This window comes from Ursus maritimus, unplaced genomic scaffold (assembly GCF_017311325.1).
Source record: "Ursus maritimus isolate PB19 unplaced genomic scaffold, ASM1731132v1 scaffold_27, whole genome shotgun sequence".
Taxonomy (NCBI): Eukaryota; Metazoa; Chordata; class Mammalia; order Carnivora; family Ursidae; genus Ursus; species Ursus maritimus.
Window position 1 is genome coordinate 22,689,499 of NW_024425230.1, and position 18,450 is coordinate 22,707,948.

The window sequence follows — 18,450 nt, forward strand, 5'->3', positions numbered from 1 at the left end:
CTGGCGAGAATGCCGCGATCCGAGGCCTGCCACTGCGGGTGCGGGGAGGCCGGGCGCGCGCGAGCCGGGTCCGCGGGCCGCTGAGCCGCCGGCCATGGAGGACGAGCAGCCCGACAGCTTGGAGGGCTGGGTGCCGGTCCGCGAGGACCTCTTCGCCGAGCCCAAGCAACACCAGTTGCGCTTCCTTGTGGCCTGGAACGACACGGAGGGCAAGTTCGCGGTGACCTGTCACGACCGCACGGCGCAGCGGCGGCGGCGCGAGGGGAGCCGGCCCGAGCCAGAGTCCGAGTCCGAGCCGGCCGCGTCACCCCCGAGCTGGGCGGGCCTGCTCTCGGCCGCCGGGCTCCGCGGCGCTCACCGGCAGCTGGCGGCGCTGTGGCCGCCGCTGGAACGCTGCTTCCCGCCGCTGCCGCCGGAGCTGGACGCGAGCGCCGGCGGGGCCTGGGGCCTGGGGCTCGGGCTGTGGGCGCTGGTGTGGCCGGCGCGCGCGGGCCCCGGGGACGCGGCGCTGCAGGAGCTGTGCTGGCGCCTGGAGCGCTACCTGGGCGAGGCAGCGAGCGGCTGCGGCGGCGCGGCGGTGCGCGACGCGCTCTTCCCGGCCGACGGCGGCGCGCCCGACTGCGAGAGCTTGCGCGACTTCCGGGAGCGGGCCCTGCGCGCGCAGTGGACCGCGGCGGACGCGCGGCTGCACCAGGTACGCGCCGGCCCTCTCCCGCCCGGTCTGCCCGGGCCGCCGCAGGGGTGCGGGCGCTGTGGGTGAGTGTGCGTGTGTAGCGTCCGCTAGAGCCGGGCTGCCGGCGGGCCAGGTGACGGTGGGCGTGGACAGGGCGCGCGCAGGTGCACAGGTGTGCAGGTGCCTGTCACCTGGAGGAGCGGGGTCGGTGGGAGGGCGTGCCCAGGCGGGTCAGCGTGCATTCGCCGTCTGGAGCCAGCCTCCGACCACTTTCTCTGAAGACGCTGGCAGAGCCGGCTGTCCTAACAGGATTTGCTAGAGAATAACGAAAGCAGAACCGGAAACAGCCGTAGTACATGTGGGAAACAACAACACGGACTGGATGTAAACACTTCCCGCTTCTGCGAATGGGGGGACAGGAACAATGGAGACCTCTGCTTTAGAAGATAAAGGGGCCTCTAGGAGAAAGGTTTGGAAAGTTACGCAGAGTCGGTCAGATGGAAAGCCGACGAGGAGTGAGCTTTATTTATCGATTTGGAATAGCGACAGGAGTGTAATTTCAAGCTCAAAAGAGGTCATTTGAGAAGCCGAACAATTTATTCTTTGAGTGATAAATTTATAGAATTTAAGGAGAGGGGGAACGCAAGTTCACAGAAGGGGTTGGGAGAAAAAATACGGCATGTGTATCCACAATTTACTACGGGTGGCCAAGATTTAGTGCTCTAACTCCCTGGACATGTCCTCTTGCTTGCTCGTTCTCATTATAGGCCGTTCTTAATCTGGATGGTTTTTCTGTGCCTTCTTTTGAGGAAGGGGGGTGTGGGAGAAGAATTCAGCCACGTTTCAAAATCTTAATTACATCTCCTTAAGCTGCATAAAAAATGAGCTTTTTAAATTAAAATGGCTTTATAAAAGGAGTTTGTTAGGCCTGTCACACCATTGAATGATTACAGCAATAACAGTCTACCATGGATATACCATGATTTAATTTGACCATTCTTGTTTTATTGGGCCTTTTGGTTGGAGGACAATAGCATTTTCATATTTAATCAGTATTTTTAATTTTAAAGTTTAGGGCATTAAAGTGTCTTTACTTTGGTTTGTTTGGTATGAGCTGATAAACACTGGCCTTACTTGAGCTCTGTTTACATTCTGTCGTCTAGGTTCTTCAGGGGCATGATAAAGCCCACACGATGGTAGCACTAATGAACGCTTATCGAGAGGAAGACGAAGCATACCAGGAATTAGTTACTGGGGCAACTATGTTCTTCCAGTATTTACTGAAGCCATTTAGGGATATGAGAGAAGTTGCAACTTTATGTAAGCTTGGTATTTTGGTATGTTTTCTTTACATTTTTTATTTTATCAAATTTACTATTTGTCACATATTTCTTTAGTCCCATTTAAGATTCGGTCTGTGTTTGCACCTTGGGTTCACCCTTATGTTAGATGGTAGTGTATATATGGGTGTGTGTGTGTGTGTGTGTGTGTGTGTATAAATTTATTTTTAAAAACTCATTTTAAAATGAAGGCACTTTACATCGGTCATCTGAATACCTTAAGATTTCTGCAGATTTTTAAGGGTTAAACATGTTCTTTGCTGATGACTTGGTTTTGATGTAATGCTTATTTACTTTAGCCTACTTTCAGCCTCTAAGGACACATGCAGATTTCCAAGAAACAGGATGAAAATATAAATAGCAGGCCTTGGATCATAAGTCAGTAATTGGCGCTTCAGCGACTGTTGCCATCGTTCTTATTTCCTTGAGCTCTGGAACAACCCAGTGACCCTAGTTAGAACAGGCATTCTTGTCAGTGTTGCAAAGGAACCTAGAGCCAGAGGGGTTAAATAGCTTTCCCTGGGTCTCAACTAGCTCGAGTCAGAAGACATCAGAGAGATCTCTTGATCTCTGCCCCCCGCTCCGGGCCAGCCTTCCACACACGTACTCACAGCCCCTGCTAAGCTGTCATACTGTAGAAATGGCATTCCGTTTAGATAAAACTCATGCCACTCGAATTTCCAGAGAAAGTTGTTCTGCTCATTATTCTGAAAGTTTATTATTTGGATAGTCTTTTCTTCCTGTATATATTTTTTTCTTTAACAGCTTCACGGAGATATAATTCACAGACTATACCATTCACCTGTTTAAGGTACCATTCAGTGGTTTTTAGTATATTCATTTGAGCAACTATCACCACTGTCTAGCTCCAGAACATTTTCATCACCCCCAAAAGAAACCCATGCCCATTAGCAGTCACTCTCTGTTCCCCCCCACCTCTGACCCTAGGCAACCACCAGTCTACTTTCTGCTTCTAGGCATTTCATCTTGTATGGGACCATACAAGATGTGGTCCTTTGTGTCTGGCTCTTTTCTTGTTGCGTAATGTTTCCAAGGTCCATCCATGTTGATGTACCAGAAGTTCCTTTCCTCCTATGGCCCTATAGTATTCACTACGTGGATATAGCACATTTTACTTCTCCACTTAGCAGCTGATGGACATTTGGGTTGTTTGATGGACTTTTAGTTTGTTTCCACTTTTTGATATTAGGAACAGTGCTGCTGTCAACATCTGTGTACAAGTGTCTATGTGGACATATGTTTTCATTTCTCTTGGATATATACCTAGCAGTGGAACTGCTGGGTCATATGGTAACTATATTTAGCCTTTCCAAAGAACTGTCAGACTGTTTTCCAGTGCAAACATACCATTTTGCATTCCTACCCGCAGTAAATGAGGGTTCCAGTTTGTCTATATTATTGTCAACACTTGTTATTGTCTTTTTGGTTTTAGCCATCCTAGTGGATGTAAAGTCATTTCCTATGGTTTTGATTTACATTTCCCTGATGGCTAACCTGTATTTCTTATATTAATGGCTTTGTAGAATTGGATGCCGAATGACTACTAGTATATGTTGTAATTATGAATAGATTTTACTATCTTTTAGGTTATTGTATTATTTTTGCCCTTCAGAGAAGAGTTATTGTATTGAAAAAGCTTCCTGCCATATCCCTAAAAGAAACCGTAGCAACAGCTAACACTTGAATGTTGTGTACCAGGCCCTGTGCTGAATGTTTAACAACAGAGGTGTCATTTAAACAATTGCGGGGTTAAAAATTTTTTTTAAAATTTTTTATGTAATCTCTATACCCAATGTGGGGCTTGAACTCACAACCCAAGATCAAGAGTCGCACGCTCCACTGACTGAGGCAGCCTGAAGCCCCTACACAATTGTACATTAATAGAGAAACATAACTTGAGAGCATTCCTGTCTAGAAAATGTTATTCTAGTAATGCAGGGTGAAAGTAAGTTTTTATTTTTCTTCATGCCCCAGAGTATCTCTTTGTCTTCCAGGTGGTGCCTAGCTTAGAGCTTCATTCATACTCAGTAAGGAATTGCTGAATGAATGAAATGTAATTAACTAAGTAGTAGTAATAAAAGTAGTTGAAATAATCCGTGTACCCAGTTTCCTGTGGCTCTTGCATTACTATTTTCTCTTACTAATACAATTTTCCCTTTTGTAGAAATCCTTGGATGAGGATGATTTGGGTCCTAAGAGGATAGTTGCCTTGCAGAAGGAAGCCAAACAATGGACCAGACAGGCTGAAGAAGCTGTAGTCTCTATTCAGGACATTACAGTGAATTATTTTAAAGAAACAGTAAAAGCATTAGCAGGTAACAATTTAAAATTCTGTATTAAGATGTGTGTCATTTTCATTAATCAACAACTATTTGAGTGCCTCTTGAACACAAGGCACTGTGTCTCCTGGGAGCTGGGGATTCAGTATAAGAATAAGCATAACCGACACAGTGCAGTCCGGTGAGGGGAGAGATCTCATGTATTGCTTCAAACACATGCAAGATGGCAGTAGTAGCTGGCCACATGGAGAAGAGAAGCATGGGGCTCTGAGAGCCGCCGAGAGGCGTGAGGCTCCTTCACTAGGTCAGTGAAGGCCTCTTGGAAGTGGCGTCTGCCCCGATCTCGATCTCTGAAGGGTCAGAGGGAGTTGAGAGAGCATCAAAGTGAGGGAACAGGGTTCCAGGCAGAGGAAATGCCTCTCACCAAGCTCTCTGGCTGGAGGGAGCTTGGCCAGTGTGAGGAACTTAAGGAAAGCCTGGGGGCTGGAGCAGAGACGAAAGGGGTGTGAGAGAATGCCGCAGACAGGCCGGGGTGGGTGGGGCGGGCGAAGGACTTCTGTCTGATGGAGTAAGTAAGTCACCGTAGATGATGGCCCCAAACAGGAAACCCAACACCGACAAGTTTAAGTTCCGTTCATAAAGTGAAACGTCACGTGGCTCTGAAGTGTGATTCTCTGTATCTGTTTTTATAAATGGTGAGAGTTCCATGGTACATTAAGTGAAATAAACAAGCTACAGAGAAGAATGATGATCTTGTAGTGGTTTTTTTTTTCCTAAAGATTTTATTCACCTATTTGAGAGAGAGCAGAAGCAGGGAGAGGGGCAGTGGGAAGGAGAGAAGCAGACTCCCCGCTGAGCAGGGAGCCTGACATAGGGCTCGATCCCAGGACCCTGGGATCATGACCTGAGCCCAAGGCAGACGCTCAACAGACTGAGCCACCCAGGCGTCCCTGTGGGGTTTTTAATTTATTTTTTGTTTTTGGTGCAAACTGTCTAGTTTGACATAGAAACAGTCTGGATGTATATGTGCCAAAATGTAAGAAATGTTGCCTCAGGTGAGATTCATGATTTATTATTTTTATTTTTTAAATGAAGTATCTAAAATTTTTTTTAAGATTTTATTTTTAAGTAATCTCTACACGCAACGTGGGGCTCGAACTCACAACCCCTAGATCAAGAGTCCCATGCTCCACCGACTGAGCCAGCCAGGTGCCCCAAAGTATCTAAAATTTTTATACTGATGTCCATGTATTATTTTGCAACAATAAAAAAATCATTAAAATAAAACAATTTTTCTTTTAGAAAGGATGTTTTGCAAGTAACGTAAAAGGCAGTAAACAAAGAATTAGCTCGGGATATATTTTTCCTTTTTCATTGAGTTGTAATTATGTTTTATTTTATTAATTACAATCCAACAGGAATGCAGAAACAAATGGAACAGGACAAGAAGAGATTTGGCCAGGCTGCCTGGGCCACAGCAGCTCCCAGATTAGAAAAACTCAAGTTGATGTTAGCCCGAGAGTCTCTGCAGCTCATGAGAGCCAGAGAGTTGTGTTTAAATCACAAAAGAGCTGAAATTCAGAGAAAGGTAAGACAAAGATAAGTGAAACTTGGTTAAAAAAAAAAAACAACCCACATTTTTAGGGCACCTAGGTGGCTCAGTCCGTTGAACATCCAACTCTTGATTTCGGCTCAGGTCATGATCTCAGGGTTGCGAGATCGAGCCTACGTCAGGCTCCACACTGGTTGTGGAGCCTGCTTAAGAGTCCCTCTCCCTCTGTCCCCGTCACCCCCCTGCCTCACACACATGCATGCATGGAAGGAAGGAAGGAAGGAAAGAAAGGAGGAAGGAAAGAAAGCCAGCCAGCCTACACTTCTAGGTGGCACCTTTCTTTCCAAGCACTGTTAACAGACCTTCCTTGCTTCACTCGTTCCGACAGCCTCGACTAGTGAGAATTTAGACTGTGGAAGGTTGGCCACACAGCTTCCCTTTGGTCAAGATGCTTTTGAAATATTCTAGTGTAAGATGCTTCTGGTAATAACGCTGAGCTCAGTACTGAAGTGGGTAATACACTTAAATCAATCAAGCAGTGTTTCAGCACAACCCGAGAGTAATACAAATGTCCTTCATCCTAGGATCACAGCCACTTAAATTTCTCCCTGTAATGTTAAGAGTTTGAAGCAGGAAACACTGCAAATGCCTCACTGCCATTGATCTTTCTCTAAACTTAAATGTTTTTGTATGTTTCAAAGATTATTTGTTAACAAACATTGAATAAGGCATTTTTGTTTTGTTACTTGAAATGGAAAAATGTTTCTCTTCTGTTTTCTGTTTGGTCCTAAGCAGAGAATAGAAAATTGTTCAAATGCATCTAACATTAGCTTTCAATGTACTGATTATTTTTACTTGCTCTTACTTTTTTCATGAAAACAAGATGGAAGATCTTCCAGAACAAGAAAAAAATATAGATGTTGTAGATGAATTAGAAATACAATATTATGAAGTCCAATTAGAGCTGTATGAGGTTAAATTCGAGATACTAAAATATGAAGAAATACTGCTTATAACACAGTTGGACTCAATCAAAAGGCTTATCAAAGGTAAGATTTATATTTAAATGTAAACATTAAAATGTTTAAATCACACCTCCAAGGAGATAGAGGCCGTGTTATTACTTCCTATAAATTGACTAAAACATCTACTGAAATTTCCTAAAATTTTCTTTTAGCATTTTTGTTATTGCTGTGGTATATTCGCAGTTAAACAGGCAGCAAAACAAAGAAAGGAAAACCGTTATCTCCCAGGTCCATCACCTACAGATAGGGAGTGAGGATAGCGCGCTGGGGAGCCTTGTCTGTATTCTGATGTACACAAGTAAATACCGATTTTTAAACGAAAACTGTATATCCTGTTTAGTAAACTCTTCTCATTTAGTGCATGATAACCGCCTTTCCATTTCAGTAAGAAAAACATCAGACATTTTAATGGCTGCACAGTATTTGATTATATGGACTTAAAGTGATTTCCAGTCTTTCACTATTGCAAATGGCAGTGTGGCGAAGAACCTTCCTTTACCTGTCCTTGTGTGTAGGAGAGATTCATTTTTTTTTAATTAATTTATTTGAGAGAGAGACACAAGCAGGGGGAGCAACAGGCAGAGGGAGAGGGAGAGGCAGACTCCCCGCTGAGCAGGGAGCCCGTTGTGGGACTCGATCCCAGGACCCTGGGATCATGACCTGAGCGGAAGGCAGATGCTTAACCGACTGAGCCACTCAGGTGCCCCAGATTGTTTCCTTGGAATAAGTTTCCAGAGGCGGGATCGTTGGGTCAAGGACAGTGCAGACTTTGCATGCTGACACACACCTGCTAGCACTACAATCATCACCCGATGCACATATTTCCTCGCCTCTGTTATCTTCTGATTCCCAAATTCCGTGCTGCATAACGGCCTTCTAGATTGAGGTGGTGCAAAAAGACACGGCCAACGATGAAAATAGCTGTTGCCCCGCACTGACACCATTCTTTTACGTTCTTGCCTACTTGATTGAAGACAACGGCATCCTGTACTTTTCATGTTATTTAATTACAAGCTTGGCGGGCACGATTCTGCGTGTCGACTGGCCGTCTGTATTTCTTTTATTAACTGTCTATCCTTGGTCTTTGCCCATTTTTCTTTGGAACGTTCCCTTTCCATACTAAGGCTGTTACTCTATTATCTGTCCTGTGTTGCAAAGAATTTCTCCCCGCCATTCGCTTTTTCTTGCCTTGCAGAAATACTTCATGTTTAGGAAGTCCCGTCTGCTTTCAGTGACGTGTTCCTGCGTTTGTGGTGACACCTGGCAAAAGTGCTCCTCCTCCCCAAACTGTATCAATATTTTACCGATGTTTTCTTTTAGTATGTTTGTGACTTAAAAAAACAACATTCAGCTCTTTAATCCAGGTTAATTTTGATGTGAGGTAGGAATCTAACCTCCCCCCCAAATTGTGAGGTAGTTCCAGTCACTGATTTTGAAAACGTTTTCCCCAAGTGCTTTGACTGGCTTCCTGTCTCATGTCCAGAATTATCACATTTATTTTCGTCTAATTATGCATCATTCTTTCTCTAGTTTGTGAGTGGCTCCTGGGGCTGGTCCCACACGTTCCCGTTACTGTGCTTGGATGTACATCTTAGTGTCTGGTACGGCAAGCACCTCCCTCAGTGCTCTGCTTTTCCACAGGTTTTCTGACTCTTCTCACTCCTTTAATCTTCCAGAAGAACTTTAGAATCATTTTCCCAAGTTCTAAACCAAAAACAAAACCAAAAACAAAATCTTCCTGGAATTTTTCTTGGGATTGTGCTTAAAATTAGAGATTAATTAGGGGAGAATTATCATCTTCGCAATTTTGAATCTTCCCGTCCAAGAACATGGTATGTCTCTCCTTTAACTTAAGGCTCCCCCCCCCCAAGTTCCCCAAGCATAATGATTTTCTACATACTGAATCTAAATATCTAATTTAATCCTCGGTATTCAAAAAACTTTACGGTAATTTCAGGTTATAAGCATGTTACATATTTAGGGGAAAATCCTATTTAAAAAGTTAATCTGGAAAGAGGCATGCCAAATTGTTCATGTTTTCCTCCAGGAATGGGATTTCAAAGGTTTGGGAAAGGAAGGAGAAAATTTCACTTTCTATTTTACTTAGTTCTGTAGGGCTGGGATTTGTTACAAGTAGCATGTATTTTTTAACAATACATATGTAATCAAGATTAAATATCTTTAGGGCACCTTAATGCCACACCACGGGTAGAATGTAGTTGCCTTTCTGGAGGGCCACTGAACGCTATCAAGAGCCCTGACTATTCATCGTCTAAAGAAGTAATAAACATGTACAGAGAGATTTTATGTTCAGATGTTCATCACCATGAAACTGGTAATAATGGGACCCTGGAATATTCTAACAATACAGACTGCTCAAATTAGAGAATACTGTGTTGCCATTAAAATTCTGCTTCCATCACATGAAAAATGTCCTCTTGGCACTGTGTTGTTGATATGTGTGGCTGTGTGTACGTGTGTGTAGCTGTGTGTACGTGTGTGTAGCTGTGTGTGTACATGTGTGTAGCTGTGTGTGTATATGTGTGTAGCTGTGTGGCTGTGTAGCTGTGTGTGTATGTGTGTAGCTGTGTACATGTGTGTAACTGTATGTGTATATGTGTGTAGCCGTGTGTGTGTGTGTGTGTGTGCGTAGCTGTGTACGTGTACACACGTTGATAGCAGCTCTCCCTGGGTGGTAGGGTTACAAGACATCTTTACTTTCTTACACTTAAAGTATTTTTGTGTTTTTTTTTTTCTATCCAACCATGTTTTAAAAAACGTCCTCAATATGTTTCTAGATAAAGAGGAGGAAGTTGTCTATTACGACCCGTGTGAAAGTCCAGAGGAGCTGGGAGCCCTGGATGGTGTGACGGGGCTGCCGGGGGACCGGAGCGTGGAGGTGAGAAGGCTGAGCCGGCAGTGCCAGCGCCTGGAGTCCCAGCGGGGCAGGATCTGCGCCCGGAGAGCCTGTCTCAGGAACAGACAGGTAGGTGTGCCGGGCAGGCTGCTGTCTTTTCCTTCTCCTTCCAGGGACTCCTCCTATGGAAAATTAGAGGTTTTGAAAGGAAGGCTTTCTACCAATACAGTGATTAATTTTTTGTCTGTTTACATAGCTATCAGTGGCTACAAATAAAATATATTTACATTTTTTAAAAAAGGATTCTGTTTCTTTTGGGATCTAACCATTTACCATAATCTCTAGATTTTGATTGATCCATTCAACAACTGTTTGTCAAATGCCTGTTACATACACAGGTATTCTAAAAATCATGGTAGGTAGAAACTTATCAGGTATAGTACATTCTAAAATTTATTTTATCATAAATTATTGATTATAGAATATTAGAAATAACAGGGCGTGGGCTGGCTCAGTCAGAGGAGCTTGCAACTCTTGATCTTGGGGTTGTGAGTTTGAGGCCCACGCTGGGTGTAGAAATGACTTTAAAAAATTTTTTTTTAATCTTAGAATATTCAGTTCATTTCAATCCTTATGTTTGGTGAGTGATTTTTTTCTTAATTTTTAAAAACTCCATGATTACATGAAAGGTAATATACTAAGAATGGTTATGCACAGTTAAAATACAGTTTTTAATACAATTTTCCAGGTATTTGTGGGTTGGATATGATCATATAGGTATGTTTGGAAATGTAATTACTATTGTAATATTGTGGGGAGATGTGTTTAAAACAAGTACATGGAAACAGATCCTTAGGACACATGCCATTTCAGCGTGGGGACTGCCTGTGTTCCCTCATTTCCACCTGGGGGTTTCCTTTTCCATCTTTCACGGCACGGAATCAGCCGTGGTCCTTACCACTGGGTCGATCCCCGTAAGTAGCCCGTCAGCACAGGCCCTATGCCCGAGGGGAGGCAGGACCACGGAGCCACGCCAGGAACTCCTGAGAATGAATGCCTCACACAACAGCACAAACACAGCACCGCCTTCTGCTGAGCTTCTCCGCTAGAGCCCGCGGTGACACTGACAACTGTGCAGGTGACTTGTGTTGTCCTCCCAGGATCAATGCAGACAGAATCATCGGCTCCGACTGCAGCTGGCTGAAGAAAGTGTGAAACGTTTTCATCAGCATCACAGTATCCAGGTGGTAAGTGGTTGAAGAGAAAATGCCTTCGGTTTGCATCATGTGACACACTGCCTTAAATCCTTGGAGAGTGGAGCTCCTGCCCAGACAGGCGGCTGGCGTGATCCTGGGGAGCCTGCAGTCCCGCCCTGCGGCTTGGGGAGGGGGCGCGGGAGGCGGGCTGGGGGAGGTGCCAGCATCGGGTCACCGACCCGTTCTTCCTCAAGACTTCTACTTTGAGAAATGTACAAACATACGTTTCTTTAAATATAGAAAAGAGACAAGATGAAAGAAGAAGAGCAAAAGAAAAAAGAATGGATAGACCAGGAGCGCAAAAAAACACTCCAGCGGTTGAGAGCATTTAAAGAGGTAAGTTCTAGAAATAGTCACCTCACCTGCATTCTCTGGAGACATAAATGAAGATCACCCGTGCTGGGAGCCAAGTGTCAAGTATCATGAACAGATCATTGGGAACACAAAATCTTCCCCAAACGCCATTATTTTTAGTGTAGAAATAAAAAACAAAAATATTAGAATATTTTTTAAAAGATTTTATTTATTTGAGAGAGAGAGTGAGCGCACACGAACGACTGGGGAGAGGGGCAGAGGGAGAGCGAGAAGCAGGCTCCCCGTTGAGCAGGGAGCCCAATGTGGGGCTTGAGCCCAGGACCCCGAGATTGTGACCTGAGCCGAAGGCAGACGCTTCAACCAACTGACCAACTGAGCCCCCCAGGAGCCCCGAAAATATGAGAATATTAAGTGGTTTTTGATATTGCTCTACACCAGGGCTCCTGCTCTCCCCCCCGACCCAGTGGTGCTGACTCTGTCCGCCGTGGTGCTGCCCAGCCAGTTAGATGGGCCTCAACTTTAGCTCGCTTTTTCCTCACCTGTAATAAAGAATTCCAGTCAAGGGAGCACAGTGACATAGTATATAGTTAAGGGCTCTGTGGAAAGTGAATAGGTTTATAAAGAAAGTAAATAGCTACTTATTTAGAAACAGTGTTAAACTAGTGGAATATAAAACATAAACCCATTTTCATCACACACCTACAGCACGCCTTCACAAAGACCCAAGTCTGTAGCTGCCCCCAAAACGAGAGACCGCCCACGCCCAGACAAAATTCTCGAATAAAGTATTGAAGGTGTGCTGTGATGCCAACGAGAAAAGGGGCCACTGGAGACCACACCAGGACACAATGACTTCAGCTTGCTTTCTGATGTGCTTACTACTCTGATCATTAATGAGCACCTACTGTATACTAGCCTGGTGCTAGACACGTACATTCATTCTCATTTACTTCTTAACCCTGTGGCCCCAAGCGGTTACACAGCTTAGCTCAGGCTTATGTGCAGTCACTTGTCTCTAACTCCGGAGCCACAACAGGCCTTCTCCTGCCTGGGCAGCGTATCAGGATCAGCTGGGGAGCTTCTAAAAGTCACGAATCCCAGACCCTATGTCCGGAAGTGGGAAGACTTGTTGGAGGGATGTCGTGGGAAAACCAGATGAAGGCAGGCAAATGTGTGCAGGATGACCGGTCGGTCAGCTGTCGCCGGAGGGCACGGTGAATGGAGCAGTCAGGGTGGAGGAAGGGTCTGGGGGTGCAAGTCCGACTCTTTAGCCTCGAACCAGCTGATCAGGAATCAGTTTTTCAAATGTGGAGATGGGAGGCACAGACTGATGGAGGGTGACAGAACCAGGCCACCTACGCTCTCAACAGACTGGAACAGGGAGTTAAAAAATGTAGCCCACTGACTTCCCATTGGTTTAGAGTGCAGGTTTTTTGGTTGTTGGAGGTGTATCCTTCTCTAGAGGTTGGCAGGAAGGAACGTGGAGTGCTTGGGGTCTCAATGCAGGGGGAAGAACCTTGAGAATTTAGTTTCTTTCAGCCTCCCACCAGTCACTTGTGATGAAGCTCCAGAAAAGCCCGTGCATTTTTGAGATGCATGAACAGAAGCAGCCTCTGGTGACCAAGGGGATCCTGTGTTTGCCAAGAAGTGCCACCCTCCAAGGGGGCAAAGCCAGTTTGAGCACAGTTGGCAGGAAGGAAGTAGGAGCAGCAGAAGACAGGAAGTGAATCCCGTGCTGAGCCCAGACAGGTTGTTTTTAAACATCTGAGGGGCTGCTAGGAGGTTGAGGGTTTAATTTGTCTTGGGTGAGCCCTGGGGAGACACACTTCCCAGCAACGTAAGGCAGAACTCAACAGGCCAGAGTCACAGGGACATGCAGCCACAGGGATGCCGAGGGGGTCTCAGGGGGTTTGGCCTCCCTGCCATCAGGACGGTTGGACGACCCCTGGAGGCTGGTCCGGAGTTTCCGGGACTCCAGTTCTGTCTATGTGACTACGTCACATAGTCACTATGTGACTGGCAGCCGCATTGGTGAGGTCTGGGGCTTGCTGCTGTCGCTTTCCTGTTTGCTGTGGAAAGACTTAGAAAAACGTGGCAGGGAGACCGTGCAGGTGTGGTTCCAGACCACCCTAGTAAAGCAAGGCAAGTGAATTTTTTGGTGTCCCAGTGCATGTAAAAGCAATGTTTATACTATACTGTATGTAGTCTGTTAAGTGTGCAATAGCACGATGTCTACCGAAAACGTACATACCTTCATTTAAAAACACTTCATTGCTCAAAATGTGATCATCTGAGCTTTCAGCTAGTTGTAGTCTTTCTGCTGGTGGAGGGTCTTGCCTGCATGTCGCTGGCTGCTGGCGGGTCAGGGCGGCAGGTGCCGAAGGCGGGCTGGCTGTGGCAGTCTCCTAGAATAAGACAATGATGAAGTTGACTCTCTTACACGGGCACAGTTTGGGCACCCCAAAACGGTTGTTTTTAAAGATTTTATTTGAGAGAGAGTGTGTGAAAGAGCACGAGCAGGGGGAGCGGCAGGCAGAGGGAGAAGCAGGCTCCCCCGCTGAGCAGGAAGCCTGACTCAGGGCTTAATCCCAGGACCCCGGGATCATGACCTGAGCCCAAAGCAGATGTTTAACATCTGAGCCACCCAGACACCCCGCCCAAAACAACTATAACAGTAACATCACAGATCACCGATCACAGATCACCGTAACACACGTAATGATGAAAACATCTGAAATATTGCAAGATTTGCCAAAATGTGACACAGAGACACGAAATGAGCAAATCCTGTTGGAAAAATGGCCCCAACAGACTTGTCTGACACAGGGTTGCCACAACCTTCAATTTATAAAAAATGCCGTATTTGCAAAGCGAAATAAAGCAAAGTGCAATAAGATGAGGTATGCCTGTGCTCTTTATCATGGATTGTACTTTTGGTATATTACTAAGTTTACATCAGCATTATTACGTTACATACATCCTCTGCCAGTTTGGTTTTTTTCACTTAAATTACATTTTTGAGATGTGTTCATGTTCATATATATAGATCTAGTTCATTCTAATGGTTTCATAGTATTTACATTTTCTGTGTTTCATTGGCTGGTCAGAGCCTTCATCAGGGACCACCCTCCCACCACTCAAGATTCGTTTTCTTTATATGAGGTTGTGTTTTTCATTTATCTAAGTAATACCCGAGAGACCAGAATGTTTTAAATTTACATTTTTAGAAGGATCTGGGTGGCTCAGTCTATTAAGTGTCTGCCTTTGGCTCAGGTCATGATCTCAGGGTTTTGGGATTGAGCCCCGCATTGGGCTCCCTGCTCAATGGGGAAACTTCTTCTCCCTCTGCCCCTCCCCTGCTGTGCTCTCTCTAAATCTCTCAAATAAAAATAAAATAAATTTACATTTTTAAATTATAAAATTTACTCTAAACTTAAAAATTAGAGGAGAGACATGTTACACCTGTCACTCTGAGGTCCACTCTGGGGGAATTTTTCATACTGCTGTGTTTTACATGGTTATAAATTTAACACTGTTTCACCTATTTTTTTAGAATGTTTCACTGACTTTGTGTCCTGTTTGGTTTTTTGTCGCTGCCTAATATTTTAAATAGATTCACCATCATTTTCTCAGCTAACTTCCTATTATTTCAAGTCTTACTTTTTATACTAAAACTATTACGTTTTCATCTATGTGTATACTGTCATATATTTACTTTATTACAGAGAAAGTATTATATATCAAAGGAATACTTATTCCTTAGTTACAGATTTAGTAGCAAGGGCGGCTGTCCAGAGTGAGAAGGACAAATGAGAACCCCCCCAGGCAGAGGCCCGTCAGCGTTTACGTACTGCCCGCCCGTTTCAGCATCCTGACCGTGTGCGTGGCGGCAAGTTTCTCAGGCACCATTTCCTTTTCAGAGATGTCCCGGTGGGTCTGCACTAAAGACCCCTCGCTCAGCACCTGCAGCTCCTCGCCTGCCAGATGCGTCTTCTCCACAGACCTCCCCAACGGCCGCCGAGAGCCATCCGTCCTCCGCGCCCTTCTCTGAAGTCAGTAACACGCAGACCCCTGAGGAGCCGCAGGGCTCTGGAAATGCTGTCCAGAGCTCCGTTCTGGTTGGTGACCAAACACACTGCAGATCCAGCGCGGAACTGTCACCGCCGCCACCCCCGCCGCCGCCGCCACTGCCCCTCCCTGCTCGGCCCTTTGCTTATTCTCAGTCCACGAATGGCCAGAACTCACACTCTCAGACTTCGGTAACCGCCGATGGGCCACTCCCGCTGGTGTGCGAATCGCCCGAGTCATCGGCTGGAAGAGCGTGTTATGCCTCAGCCGGTTTCGGAGGCCCAGGTAATGGCTGGGGTCCTGTCCCCGCTCAGTTCTTGCGCGGCTGGCTGGAGCAATCGCCCTCAAACCAGATCTTTTGCAGAATTCTCTACGGTCCTAAAATTCTCCAGCATTTGCTGCCTTAAGTTATCGCTCTCACTGCAAAGTTAGCACAGCCCGAATCTGAGTTGGCTAAACGCTAACTCATCTTGAAGAAACGATCTCTACACGGTTAACGGTCCCATGACCTGGGGTCGCTGTTAAAGGATCCCGTTTCACGTTCTTAAGACTTGAGTGTGCGTTTGATTTCTGCCACTGGAATTTTTCTCAGTGTTGCTTTGAATTAAGCTGCTGGCGCCTCTTGAGTCATTTACAGAATTTAATTATTGCAACTTAAGCTGAATATTGGTGGGAATTATTGTAGAGGAACATTTGAATTCAGAAGGTTCTTACAGACTGGTGGACTGAGAAACCGTATTTTGGGAGATCTTTCTAAAATGAAGTGGTCAAAGAAAACCCAGCAGACCCCATTTTGCCTTTGCACGTACAGTACACTGAATACACATGAATGTTCTTTGTTGAGCGAGGGCTGTCGCTCTGACTTGTAGTTCTACTTATGGCTGATACGTTGACTGTTGAGGAGACTGGCTTATATCCCGTCTGCCCAGCCTCAGAGCCTGCTGCTTTGGGCGGGTGTGTGTGTGTGTGTGTGCGTGTGTGTTAGATAAATCCCAGAAGAATTCTGTGTACCTTTGTTACAAAGACTACGCCTGAGCCCCTCCAGCTGGAACGGGCAAGGGGGCGGCAGTAGGCAACCTGTAAACGGAACTGTTCCAAACTGCACCGCCTCCTCCAGGTTCACTGTCTCCGATGAGTCTCCTTTCAGCCTCTTCCTGTGTGCAAACCTCCTCCTGTCACCGTCACAGAACGAGTCACCACTGACACACCCCAGAGTGAAGTTAGAGAAAGACGGCGGGGACACGGTAGAACAAGATTTTCTTAGAGTGGGAGGCAAAATGGAGGAGATACAATTTCGTGATCCGGGCACCCCCGTCACACACACTGGGTCAGGATCTCCCAGGCTTCAGGATCACACACAAAGATAACCTGTGTCTTGAAAAACAGCCGTTGTGAGGACAGGTGCGCATGACCGTGCCTCAGAGCTGCCGTGGCTTCGAGGATGTCGTGGACGGGGAGTGGTCGGGGGAAACAGGAGTGCTTACCCTGCGCTCACACAGGGAGCCTGGGGTTGACCTTTCTAGTGCGAATCAAAGCATCTGAGATCCTGTTATTAAGCCGTGTGTGACCAATCACGTAAGCAGGACCCAAACACCCTGGCATCTTGGGGGAGAGCACGGTTTCCTGATCGTACCTGCTCTGTTTGCTTCTTTCAGGATCTATGGATGAAGTGCTGGCCTCCCTAAGGAGTGGCAACAGCCCCCTGCAGAGGGTGGACTTGGCCGCTCCAAGCCCTCCCCACACCTCCTTCAACGAGCAGCTTCTGGCTGCCATAAGGCGGGGGGTCACGCTGAAGAAAGTTCACTCTGGCGTCGGCCTGAGCCCCAGCAACAAGCCGACCAGCGACCTGGAGAGAAGCATCAAGGCGGCACTCCAAAGGATCAAGAGAGTGTCCGTGGACTCGGAGGAGGAGGACAGCGAGGAGCCGGGCCCGGGCGGTGAGTGGGACCGCTGAGCGCTCTGCCCTGCCACGGGCTCCCCGCACTTGAATGAGGTGACGCAGGCCCAGCACCCCTGCTCGAGAAGCCTGTGAGCAGGTCCATCAGCCAGGTGACAGCCTGAGAGCTGAGCAGGGCTTTGCGAGATGTTGGCAGCTTTTCTGGAATGCCGTGGCTCTTAAATTCAGGGCAGGAAGTCAAGGGGTGGTGACTTCCACACACCAAAGTGCAGTTGGGATCTAAGAACCCACAGTGTTACTGGTGTAAGAGAATAGTATTTATTTTTCACCAAGGATTACCTAGAATCATTCCCTTATTCCGAAAAGAAGTCGCAGCAGCATTCAACTACTGACCGTGTCTCCCTGTTCGTGTGGATTCGTGGTCTCCTCACAGCCAAGGGTTGGAATGTGAACACGATTTTAGCAAGAATCAGAATAAGCTGCTTATAGCCAGGAAATATTTTAAATATTTTAAATGAAATATATTTTATGTATCAAGTACTATATAAACTCATAATAAAGAACTATTTATGACGTATCAGTGTCACTCATGAGGACACAAAACGTAATATCTGAACACAGCTGTCCCTGCCTGGCGGGGGGCAGGGGTGGTTTAAAGTTTTTAACAAGATTTCGGATAATAATATTCCCCTCAGGAACTGAAGTCTCATGTGGGGATCTTTCCTCCTTGCTTTGAGGTGAATGCAGGACGGGGAAGGGGTCAACACAAGGCAGTCTGCTCATTTCTCAGACTGTCCACAGTATCCCCACTAACCTCAGAAGCCTCAAGCTTGCCGTGGCAATCCTGAGTTTCCACAGAACAGGATGCATCGACCTTCCTTTGTTTCTAAAGAAAAGTTATTTATCAAAACCCCTCCTACTTCCAGATTCTTCTTAACTCCATCCTCATAGACTCAGTCCTGAGGGGCCTCCGCTGGGAGGGGTCTGGGACCTTCCTCCGTGTGTGGCCACTGTCAGGTTGCCCATGGGTCTGTCCCGTGTCCTGCCTTCCCCGACCTCGAGATGCCAACCTGAACCCAGCTCCTGGGCATGAACATGCGTGCTCTGCATGCAGGCTCTGCTGCCCCGGCCCCACTGCTCCCGCACAGGTCCCCAGGGGCGCCACAC

General features: G+C 46.3%; 1 protein-coding gene across 1 annotated transcript; it reads left to right on the forward strand.

The window, feature by feature from the left end:
* Positions 1 to 19: 19 nt before the first annotated feature.
* On the forward strand, positions 20 to 17,858 carry WHAMM (WASP homolog associated with actin, golgi membranes and microtubules). The gene is made up of 10 exons (XM_040642849.1): positions 20 to 694; positions 1,837 to 2,010; positions 4,199 to 4,349; positions 5,732 to 5,901; positions 6,749 to 6,914; positions 9,689 to 9,876; positions 10,908 to 10,994; positions 11,244 to 11,339; positions 15,239 to 15,671; positions 17,042 to 17,858. The coding sequence occupies exons 1-10, from the start codon at positions 95 to 97 to the stop codon at positions 17,338 to 17,340; spliced, it is 2,364 nt and encodes a 787-aa protein (XP_040498783.1). The 5' UTR covers positions 20 to 94; the 3' UTR covers positions 17,341 to 17,858.
* The last annotated feature ends 592 nt before the right edge of the window (positions 17,859 to 18,450 follow it).